The sequence below is a fragment of the Gadus morhua genome, chromosome 1 (genome assembly GCF_902167405.1).
Source record: "Gadus morhua chromosome 1, gadMor3.0, whole genome shotgun sequence".
NCBI classification, from domain to species: Eukaryota; Metazoa; Chordata; class Actinopteri; order Gadiformes; family Gadidae; genus Gadus; species Gadus morhua.
The window spans coordinates 7,759,478-7,771,977 of NC_044048.1; the positions used below are offsets into that span (position 1 = coordinate 7,759,478).

Consider the following 12,500-nt stretch of genomic DNA (forward strand, 5'->3'; position numbering starts at 1 on the left):
TAGCTTTTGTCAGTCTTCCTAGCTGCCAGGCGGTGAAGTGTGTGCTTGGTGCTCCAGTCCTCTGATCAACAGGTGAAGCTGACCCACCTCTTACATTGGAGTGCAAACGCGACTGCTGTGGTGACATCCTTGTTAGATGATTGTTGGATTTGAAGAGGCTGGTAGCTTTATACACAGTATGTTGTCTCTTGTTGTACCAACTGTTGAATGATCTTCAAGAAACACCCACACCCACACACAAACACACTGCGCCGCTCCCTCAGTGTTGGGAGTTGAGCTGGAGGAGGCTGTGCAATGGGTTCACCTCACTGGGTTGTGACCTTCTCTGGTGAACACTGATCTCCACACTGACCTCCACAGTGCCTTGGAGCTGCTGGTCTTCAAGTGTTCAACACTTTGAGTGCTATCCTCACCGATTTTCTGTAAAATGACATAATCAAATCAAACACTGCAGGCTGTAACTCAGAAACCACCTTACCTCCAATATGTACCTCTTTGTTGTTCAGTCATGACGTCGCATGACTACTTTTGGCACTGGGATAGTGAAGCAGTATTTTGAATAGATTTCTCACCCTCTCTCTCTCTCTCTCTCTCTCTCTCTCTCTCTCTCTCTCTCTCTCTCTCTCTCTCTCTCTCTCTCTCTCTCTCTCTCTCTCTCTCTCTCTCTTTCCCCGTGTCTCTCTATCAGATGGACCCTGTGCAGAAAGCAGTGTTAAATCACACCTTTGGCGTTCCGCTGGTGAAGACCAAGCGGCCGATCATCTCCTGCAACGTCTGCCAGATCCGCTTCAACTCTGAGGTAAAACTAAATCCTCTTCTTCAACTCTGAGGTAAAACTAAATCCTCTTCTTCAACTCTGAGGTAAAACTAAATCATCTGCTTCAACTCTGAGGTAAAACTAAATCCTCTTCTTCAACTCTGAGGTAAAACTAAATCATCTTCTTCAACTCTGAGGTAACATCAAATGATCCGCTTCTACTCTGAGGTGAAACAGATCTCTGGCTCCTTGTTAAACCGTTCTAAAACTGCCTCACACTGTACATCTGTTACAGTAGGTCTTCTTCCAACACACACACACACACACACACTGACACACACCCCTGAAATGCCTGAGACCCCCCAGGATGTTGTTTAGACACTTGGGCCTGTCTGGTGTTGTGTACAGTCCAACATACACTGTTGACACAGACCACATGTCTGCTACATTTGTTTTATGTATGTAGTGGCAGCTGGGACACTTTGGGAATTTCACTTATTTCAGCAGAGCAACGTTTATGATTCATCGACGCCTTTAGCTTGTCAGATATTAAGGGCTTGGATAAAGATTCCCCCCTCAGCCCCCTCACAAAACATTCAGATAACAAAAGGAAATATACAAATGATAATACTGATACTAACGATAATTGTAAGAATGAGAATAATCGTGAAAATATTTACAATAATGAAATAATAATAATAATAATGGTTAAAATGATGATGAAGATAGTTTAGTTAAGAGTTCATCTCTCTAAGTCAGAAATGATAAGACACAATTATTATATTGTCATTGTATTATGTTATTAAATTGCTATAGTATTATAATGTTATATGTTTCTAAACAACTAATCCATATCTTAACATATTTTATATTTATTTGACCACAAGGGGTAATTTCTCACATTATTTGTGGAACACATTCAGGGCCGATCTCAGTTCCCCCCAAGACGATTGTACGAATAGATCAAGAATCCCATCGTATGTTTTTGTTTTACTTTGCTTCAACCTGATATGGTTGAGCTGGTGTGGTGTGGTGCGCACCACTTGGCCACCAGGACCTGTATTCTGTGGTGCTTCAGAGTCAAGGTGCAGTTAGCTGGATCTAGCCTCTGCTATATATATCTTCACTGGGTCTACCATCATGGCCTCATGTGGTCAGGCGCCGAACAACACTGTAATCTGCTGTCCCCTTTGCGAAAGCTCCAAACCACTTTGTGTTTACACCTTTGGTAGTCTTTAAGGACATGCTACACAGCTTTATGTCACACATCTTGTGAAACTGGTATATGGTGCACAGGGGCACGGAGGGTAGTCATGTATTTTGCAGATGTAGACCACCAGCATGTAAACCATCCATCCATCCACAGTTCGTAGTCCAACCAGTCAGAAGCCGCCCCAGCTGTCTCCTCTAAAAACAATACTGGATATCAGACACTTTGCTCTGCCGCCACTCCTGATCTGATCCAGACATACAGCAGGAAACCTGCTTGGTTCTCTGTAGTCATACACACACAAACACACACACACACACACACACACACACACACACACACACACACACACACACACACACACACACACACACACACACACACACACACACACACACACACACACACACACACACACACACCATGGTACATAATGGATTACAGAGTTATATTGGGAAACAACCTTCCCATTGTCAGGCTTATGTAGCATATATGGGACTCATTCTCACACACACACACACACACACACACACACACACACACACACACACACACACACACACACACACACACACACACACACACACACACACACACACACACACACACACACACACACACACACACACACACACAAGCTAGCACATCTGCAAGCTAAATTCTGATTTTGGGATGTTGTTAGACATGTATGACAACATATGTTTGCCATCCCTTTCGCCTTCACTGCAGCTTGAAAGTCACACTGTCCTATATCCACTTTGTCTTACGGGGCAGGCCGACTATATTGTCTTACAGAGCAGGCTGAGTGTATTGTCTTACAGGGCAGGCTGTGAATATTGTCTTACAGGGCAGGCTGTGAATATTGTCTTACAGGGCTATGTATAGTGATAGGTAGCATCTCTCTGGCTTACACCAGGCTCGCACGTGATTCACCACTTTGGCAAGTCTAAATATATCGAGTTTAACGGCAAAGCAGAAGGCATCTCTGACGGCATGAAATACACTGTGCGAGTTACACAGTCTGCAAATTCCACCCTTGCCTGATATTTTGCTATCTTAGCTCGTTCTCCCCTGGTAAAGTCAACCTTCCTAATGTTGACGTATCTCGTGCTCTGTGATTTGTTGATCCTCTTCTTCTGCTTTGCTCACTCTCTGTCTTTTCCTCCGCTGCATGACATTATGAACAGTGTAGAAAAAAGAAATGTATTATAAGATGTGGTCAAGGGCGTGGATTATCTCTAGCAGCCTATATGCACTGCATTCTGGGTTAGTGAGTCCATAGGGCTTGTGGAGAGGAGCACCAAAGAGCATGATGTGTGCAGTAACCTTGGTGATGTACTGCATCAGTGACCTCACCTGCTCTGACCTACCGCAACGGCCGACATCATGAGTGCTGCAGCAAGGACTCTCCTCATCTTCCTCCTCCTCTGCTTCCTCCTGCCCCCCCCCCCCCATACACACACAACACATACACGAACACAACACCTACAAAACATGCAACATACACGTACAACCACGTAACACACGTAACACACGTAACCTAAGTCCCACAGTTAACACACACAAGCACACAAAACAAGACACACGCAACACATGTAACAAACGCAACACACACATTTCATACAGCAAACAAAATATGCAACAACACACGCAACAAACACACAAAAGTACATTCTTCAGGCTCTGAAAACATCAGGCTCCAAAGCCTCCTTGGTGCGCTACATTTTAACGTAGCTCGGATAATGCCATGTGCTGAGTGGCAGGATGGTTGCTGAAAGGTTGACACCATAAGTACTCAGTTGGGTCTGTGTTTTGTCCCGGGGGCAACCGGACCCGGGTCTATGGAGCAGCTGGAGCCACTCACTGTGTTGTCTGCTATCGGTAATATAGATTGGTGTGTATGTCTACCATTGATAATGTATACTGGTGTGTATGTCTACCATTGATAATGTATACTGGTGTGTATGTCTACTATTGATGATGTATACTGGTGTCTATGTCTCTACTATTGATAATGTATACTGGTGTGTGTGTGTCTACAATTGATAATGCATAGTGTTCATGTGTGGTGATTCTGGTGAAGCGTGGCTTAGAGTCAGGCTTAAGGGGGGCTCTGTGGCTGGGCAGCGTGTCGTGCCAGTTGACCCTCTGGTCACCGACCCTCGGAATGCGTGGAGCTATGAGCTAATCGGAAAGAAATGGCGCTGTCTGTGCAGAGCTTGGTTCAAAAAGATATTTGGACTGTTATGAAATCAACAGCTGGGCTGGACCAATGCATTTCCAGACAAACAGATGAAACTAAGCAATTGCACAACACAATAAGTGCTTCCATTGGATAAGGCCACCTAAGAAAAAGTAAAGTTTCTGGTGAGAATAGTTGCCAGTTACACGTAGAGATGAGACATTTTTGAGGCCTCTGCGCCCCTTTATATCCTCACCCTGATGTTCTCTGCATCATTGAGCTGTCCCATGGTGCACCATCCTACAGTCCTCAGACCCATGTAGGGTGTAGCATCCTTCTGTAGTTCAATGGTGCATAATTGGAGATACTGGAGATATACACAATGAATGCACTAGTAATTGTGTGTGTTTGTTACAGTAAGCATAAGATACATTGAGAGTCGGGGGGGGGGCCCTCTGTTTGATTCACCTGTTGCCAGGAGTGCTACAGTACTGTAGAGATACTGTACAAACACAGTAGGGTCTTCTAATGTTTGCACCCCCCCCCCTCTCCCCCAGAGCCAGGCAGAAGCCCACTACAAAGGGAACCGCCACGCAAGGAGGGTCAAAGGCATCGAGACGTCCAAGAGCCGGCCCCAGGAGGGGGACAAGCCCCTGACAGCCCCCCCTATCTCCCCCCCGCCCGGAGGGCCCTTGGGCGGCTCCTGTGACAGCGAACCCATCCCAGCAGGTGAGTGGGGGTACGGAGTGAAGCCCGAATAAAGAGAGAAGACAGGAGGATGATCATGAATCTTTCAGCGGTGAAGTGGGAATCATATCGGCAGTGAACTTTTAGCTGCGAGTAGACGAGAGCTAGAATGCAGTGACGCAGAATTCTGGATGAGGACCGTGTAAAAACATACTCACAGGATCTCTGCTGGCCAGGAACCATGTTGTGCTTTCTAATGGGCACATCGTCCTTGTGTGTGGTCCTTTCCACCAACACACAATGCTACCCGCGATACCCAAATGGGAACTCCTACTGCCTGTAAATGTTATAAGCCCCCTTTAAATATTGATGTGACAGAAGAATGCTATTTTTATATGCTTGAAACAAAAGGAATAAAGGTCATCCAGGATGCATCACATTTTTCTCTGGCTAAGAGCTATGTAGTAAAGAGCCAGCCAATTCAAAATCCAGGCACCACATTTATTTTTATACGAGTGTCCATTTGAACCAGCGCCTCGTTGGACTATAACTGATTCTTAAGCATTTCCTCAGAACTGCAGTGTTGCTTTGTTTGACCGGAAGAATGCAAGGCAGGTTCAGCGTTCACTCTCTAAGACCATGGGCAGGTGTTCTGGAATTAACAATGTGATTGGGCAGTTTTCTTTATGATTTGGCAACTTTCGAACGAAACCCCATTGCTGTTAATTGCATTAAATCTGAGAGAGAGAGAGAGAGAGAGAGAGAGAGATGAAATAGATGGAGAGAGATGAAATAGATGGAGAGAGGTGGACACATTAAATAGAAGGAGAGATATGGACACATGAGGGCGGAGTTGGCGAGTGAGTTATCCTTATTATTCACTGTTATTATTATTGTGAATTATGAATCCATTTCTCCCCATGTCAAGATAGAATGTATGGAGAAGCTGCTACACTAACTGAATGAATGTGAAGGGAGATGTCGGTTGACACAGTGTGCTCCTGCAGCACTGACCAAACATCTCAAACATTGACAGGCACTGTAAGAAGCTGCCGCATTTGAGCTCACTTGAATGGAATCACTCATTGTTGTGTGAGATTAGCTTCTCAGGACACAGGCCATAGTCCAGGCTGTGTCTGTCCCTCCATTTGAAGAACTGTCTCTGCTCTTATCTTGCCGCTTTGTTTGTCTGTCTCGGCTGTTTCTGCCTGACCTCCATAAGGCTTTCATTACTTATCCACTTCTCTCTCTTTCTTTATCCCTCCATCATCTTCCCATTCTAAACTAAAACTGAGGCTAAGTAGTTTCTCTTACTGCCTCCCTCCCTCCCTCCCCTTCGCTCCCCTCGATAGGAAAAGTTTCCATTCCCTCATTGTCCCCTCAATGCCCTTGGATTAAAATGCTGAGCAACAAAGGGAGATGCAGCAGCAGTCATGTTTTGGTGACATTTATGTTAGGATTGTCAAGCTTACTATTAAGCAGCTATTGACCTCCATAGAGGAGGTTGAGGAGAGAGAGGGAGGTGAGCGGGGGGGAGGGGGCACACAGGCTGAGCACTCTATGGAAGAAATGATAAACAACATTGCACCAACATATGTCAAAATTGGGTCCTTAGCATATTTGCCATATGTTTGTCCACATGCCACATTCTGTCTCCTTTGAGTGTCCAGCCTGGATACTGGAAAAGGTTTCTTCATCTCTTTGTTCAGGAGAGACTGTATGGCCTGTTCCATTCTATTTGCCATCAATTAGAGATCCCTGCCTTGTGTAGGGAACCAGAGCAGGCTGCCATAGTTTAACTCTCTGCAGAGCGAGAGCTCAGGGAGTCAGCAGCATGGGAAAAAATGCCTTTTTCCATCCAAGTCCCTTCCCTCTCGTGGCCGAGGACGTAGGCTCATCCTAATTAATTTGCATTCATGCACATGTGTGCGTGAGTGAGTGTGTGTTTGTGTGCATGTGTATGTGTGTGTGTTTGTGTGTGTGTGGCTGTGTGTGTGGCTGTGTGTGTGTGTGTGTATGTGCGTGTGTGCGTGTGTGTGTTTGTGTGTGTGTGTGCGTGCATATGTTTGTGTGTATGTGTGTGTGTCTGTGTGTGTGTGAGAGAGTGAGTGAGTGAGTGTGTGTTTGTGTGTGTGTGCGTGTGCGTGTGTGTGTGTGTGCGCGTGTGTGTGTGTGCGGTGGACTAGCAGCTAAGCAGTGAGGGCTCAGAGCTGTGTGCGCTGACAGCTGTGAGTCTGGAGGATGGAGACTGGAGACCGAGAGCTTGGTTCACAAACACACTGGGTGTAGTCGCTCAGACCCAGTCCACACACACACACACACACACACACACACACACACACACACACACACACACACACACACACACACACACACACACACACACACACACACACACACACACACACACACACACACACACACACACGCATTCCATTGCAGGTCGAGATACCAACGCACACACAAACACACATTCTATTGCATGTGGAACTTCCATAAAAATGTATATATAAATATTTGAATACAGTTCTAGCATATGTATAAACTACTATATAAACTCTTAGGATTAATATACCCCTAGAGGGTGATACAGGACCCATATGAAACAGTTATTTCAGGACTATTTATTTATTTAGAAAATATGTTTGCTTCTACAAAATACATATTCAACCGCAATCGAGTATTCAACAAAGCTGTGTAATGCTGCATATATATATATATATATATATATATATATATATATATATATACATATATATTCCACAACAATTTATATTCTGTTTGTTGTTTCTTACTTTAAGAATGTTAAATCTTACCGATGTGTAGAATTAATTAGCTTTCATAGACTCTTTGTCTCATCTGGTAGTTTGTATGGTGGTTCTGAGCAACATTGACTCATCTGGTAGTGGATATGGTAGTTCTAGGCTACATTGACTCATCTGGTAGTTGTAATGGTGGTTCTGAGCTACATTGACTCATCTGGTAGTTGTAATGGTGGTTCTGTGCAACATTGACTCATTGACTCATCTGTGAAACATATGCAGCAAAGTATTAATGACGGAGAGCCAACTGAGAGAGAATGCATGCTGTGTGTTTCACAACATGCATTGAAGTCCTGCCTGAAGTCCTGCACACGGGGAATGACCCGAAGTCCTGCACATGGGGAATCGGACTGGAGAAGGCGGAGAGGAGGAGTGTTATGGTCCCTCCTTCTAGAAGTGGGTCTTGGGCTTCGGGGGAGTTTGCCCAGCGGTCTGGCATTGTGGCGATCTGGCAGCAAGCGGTAAAAAGGAAGGCAGCTGTTTACTTGGACAGGGAATCAGACTCCCTCCATCGCCTTCCCTCCCTCACCTCCCCTCCCTCCTCTCCCCTCCCCTCCCTCTTCTCCCATTCACTCCTCTCCGCTCCAATCCTCTCCTCTTCCATCCTCTCCTCTCCTCTCCCACCTCTCCCCTCCACTTCCCTCCTCTCCTCTCCTCTCTTTTTCTCTCCTTTCCTCTCCTCTCCCTCCCTCCTCTCCCTCCCTCCTCTCCTCTCCCCTCCCCTCCTCTTCCCTCCCTCCCCCTCCCCTCGACTCCTCTCCTCTCCTCTCCTCTCCTCTCCTCTCCTCTCCTCTCCTCTCCTCTCCTCTCCACTCCTCTCTTCTCCTCTCCTCTCCTCTCCTCTCCTCTCCTCTCCTCTCCTCTCCTCTCCACTCCTCTCCTCTCCTCTCCTCTCCTCTCCTCTCCTCTCCACTCCTCTCCTCTCCTCTCCTTTCCCCTCCCCTCTTCTCCCCTCCCCTCGACCAATCCGTGACCTCATCTGGTCCACCCTCTCTAATGACGGGGCCCAGTTTAAACCACCCTGATATAGCACTCCTGTGCAAACACACATATACAAACACACTCCTCTGCCAAGGTCAATTAGAGACATTGCTTTTATGTTTGGGGTAGGATTGCATGACTCTTTGAGGCATGCACAAGGAGAACAATGCTGCTCTATTGCCCTCTATTTTTGTTTTCTGTGCTAAAAAGGTTTAGGAAGAACACATTTGAGGAAAACAATCCTGCTTATGATCCTGCCTTTACAGAGAAAAAACATTTTGAAGCCCAAATGCGTGCATGCGTGTATCAGCATGCCTAGGTTTGTGCTTACGCATGTGGGTTCCAGGGTGAGGACAGGCCAGCCTGGGCCAAGACAACCCGCGCTCCATTATGGATGAGGCGCTGGTCGGACCAGCGTCAGGTTTCACCGGCTCGTGAATGATTGAGGAATGGATTAAAGAGGATCGAACAGAGAGGGAGAGGGAGTCACCAGTATACCTGCCCAATGCCCATGGAGGTATCGTGGGCTACGCCATAGCTGACTGAGAATACAAGTTAGTTTGTTGATAACAACACTCATGAATCATAGCCTGTTCCTTTACACACAGGACCAGTAATGACAATCTTGGCTCTGTTTCCAAACCCTAAAGGCATGGGCACCTGGAATTGTCTGTATCATAGCTGTTATTATGGCTCATGTGAAATCTCTGATACTATTATTAATATAAACTTGTGACAACAGCCAATTTCCACTGAAGTCTACAGATTTTATATTATACTTTGAACTATGCCGATACAAGCATGTCCCTAGCCGTTCTGTAACTCATCTGGAGAAGGTCATCTCGCCTGACATCTCTAAGTCAATTATTCATCCATGGCTGACTGTGAGGCCTGTTGGGAGGGAGCGGCGCCTCTTCACTTCCTGGTTAGTGTTGGATTGAATCCACAGGATATAACTTGTGCAGGAGAGAATAAAAAACCCCTCATAAAATTAATTCTCAGGACAGAGGAGGAGTTAGCTATTAATAGTAGGAAGCTAGTGAGAGGAGCTCTAGTTAGTTTGAGTCATCCGCTGTGAGAAAACAACATTTTGATTTAAAAAGTTAATTCAGGGGGCGTAGAGTAACAATCTACTGCTCACTGCACTATCTGGGTTTATAGTTTATGGTGCTGGATTACTGGAGTTGCAGCACATGCTATGAAGCTAAACTTGCCTAGTCTGAAACTAAGTTGTTCTAAGGGAGTGAGGGAGGGCCAGCAGGATGTATTGATGTGAGGTTTGTAATCTTCATGAAACTCCCTGTAAGGTTTGGCCCCCCAGCCCAATCCCCTCTCTACTTCAGCCTAACAAGAGCCACATGTCACAGTGTTCTAAGCTCTGCATGGTGTGTGTGTGTGTGTGTGTGTGTGTGTGTGTGTGTGTGTGTGTGTGTGTGTGTGTGTGTGTGCGTGTGTGTATGTGTGTGTGTGTGTGTGTGTGTGTGTGTGTGTGCATGTATGCATGTTTGTGTGTATGTATGTCTGTGTTTGTGTGCGTGTACGTGTATTTGTGTGTGTGTGTGTGTGTGTGCTTGTGGGCGTTTTGGGTGTGTATTTCTGTGTTGGGTGCATGTGTGTTTGTGTGAGTGCGTGTGTGTGTGTTTGTGTGAACTTGCGCGTGGGTGTCCATGTCTGTGGACACATAAATAGGTGTCAAGGGGGGGTGAATTGCTTGAAGTCATCTGGCGCAAACCTCCACCATAATATGGGATTGTCTTGGGTGGGGTTAGTTGTCAAACTTCTCATCCGTTACACTTGGCCTGTAGGCCTACTTGCAGCGTAGGCCTACTACTAAATCAACACGTAAACCCCATCTACTCTACAGTATGAGATTTTAAATGAAGGAAGCAAATATATTTAGATCTTCAACTAACCAAACCAGTTTTTCACTGCCATTATGGAAATAAAGATGGACAGCTTAAGTTTTGGAAAGCAGTCTTGATGACACCTTCCTCAGAGCTCATGCGGGGGAGCCACCAGGAGAACATCTCCCTCAATCCACTTTATGACCAAGGATGTGTCATCACCGCCCGGTTCCCCAAGCCAACCAAAAGGGCATAAAATAAGGTGGAGGAATTAATGGCTCGGGTCATGTAGCAAAAACAACAAAGTGTGGTTGGGGCGTAGGAAATTGAGCGGTTAAAGACAACATTAGTTTAATTCCCATGGAATATTCCCCTGTTGTCCATCTCAGATGGGGGCTTCCCCTCGTGTGGCCCCTCATCCTGTGGAAGCAGGGGGGAGGGGTAGCGGGGGGCGAATGGGGGGAGGGGAAGGGGAGGGGTTGGTTAGTGGGGCAGGGTCCATTATGGCCCTGATGAGATCGGAATTGTACCCCACCCATATGTAGGGGTGTTCTTAGTGCTGCCAACACCCACTGCTTTGTGAATACCAAAGGCGTTGCATAGACGAGGCTCTGACCAGAAACATGTGTCCGTATGAAGCACGCACTTCAATATCCATTACATATCCACAATATAATGTACAGTATAGTATCTACCCCAATATATATGGAGATGCAAATTGACATTAAAGAGAGATTAGAGAGTAAAATATAATGAGGAGACTATAGCTGACAGTTCATGTGTCCCGTGGCCTTCGTCTTTGCCAAGGGCCATTATGCTCCAATAGCCGGCCAAGAAGAACAGGTGTGGAATGAAATGGTCATTCAATTTTTTAACATGTCTTTCCAATGGCCTTTTCGAAAGAAAGCCAGAACCCCCCCCCCCCTGCACCAGGGAGTGGGGGAGATGTCTAAACCAAACATGTTTGTGGTATACAAGCACCCTCTGTGACCCCCTCATATCCTGGGGAAAGAGCAATAAACAGGAACTCGGTATTGGGAGTAGAAATCACTTCCTTGTGCAAGCCCGTCCAGTGGGTGTGAGGGATCTCAGCAGGCAGTGGCCTTCACGTTGGATCGGCTTCTTTGAAATCTTTAGTAGAAACAGAAATGAATCGCATTCATTAAAGGTGACAGTCTTGGAAGAAGCATGAAGATGATGATTCAGCACTTTCTGTGAGTCTGCTGTCTGTTTCTGAAAACCACAGCCTCTGATGTATTTGAAGACGTTTTGCAACATGTGACATACTTTCCTTCTAATTTTCTTATTCTCAGATGAGTTGGGACCCCTGGCACCATTAGACCTCCTGGCTCCCGGGCCGCTCCCTCCACTCAACACTCCCCCCACCCCCCCCCATGGACTCCCCCATCACCGCCCTGTGCCCTCTGCTACACACCCCCCTCCCACCCCTAGTACCCCAGTCCCCCTCCTCCCCGGGATGCATCAGCACCAACGGCGGTGGGGTTCCTGAGCAGGGGACCGGGTCAGGGTCCCTGGGGGCCGCCGCTTCCGTCCCGGCCTCCAGCAGCCCGGACACCGAGGAGGACAAGGCCAAGAAGCTGCTATACTGCGCGCTGTGCAAGGTGGCCGTCAACTCCCTGTCCCAGCTGGAGGCGCATAATAAAGGTACACACACGCTACGCTGGGCTAATGCTAATAGGGGACAGTGTTACTAATGGTGCGTTTCCACCGAGACCTGCATTGCGGTTCGGTGCGCTGAGGTGCGGCATGCTTCGCGTTTCCACAGCCAAAAGTTGAGCAGGGTCCGGCATGAAGCGCGCTGAGCCGTGCTGAGCTGCGCTGAGCCATACCTATTTGCTATGCTGTCATGGTGCTTACGTAGCTGCCGCGGCTATCGCCATCCGGCTTAAACCCCCCCCTACCATAGGGGTACTGTCGCAGTGGGAACGCGAAAAGTATCCTAGCTTCCCTGCTCCGAGCCGCACCTAACCGCAACTGACCGTACTGCACCATACCG

The 12,500-nt window shown here is 46.9% G+C and overlaps 1 protein-coding gene across 1 annotated transcript in view; it reads left to right on the top strand.

Annotated features, from left to right (window-relative positions):
- znf385a (zinc finger protein 385A) overlaps positions 1 to 12,500 on the top strand; it is a 59,514-nt gene that overhangs the window by 40,423 nt on the left and 6,591 nt on the right. The window contains 4 exon segments of the mRNA XM_030360320.1: positions 689 to 799; positions 4,707 to 4,878; positions 11,797 to 11,870; positions 11,872 to 12,148. Of these exon segments, the coding sequence (XP_030216180.1) occupies positions 689 to 799; positions 4,707 to 4,878; positions 11,797 to 11,870; positions 11,872 to 12,148 (634 nt within the window).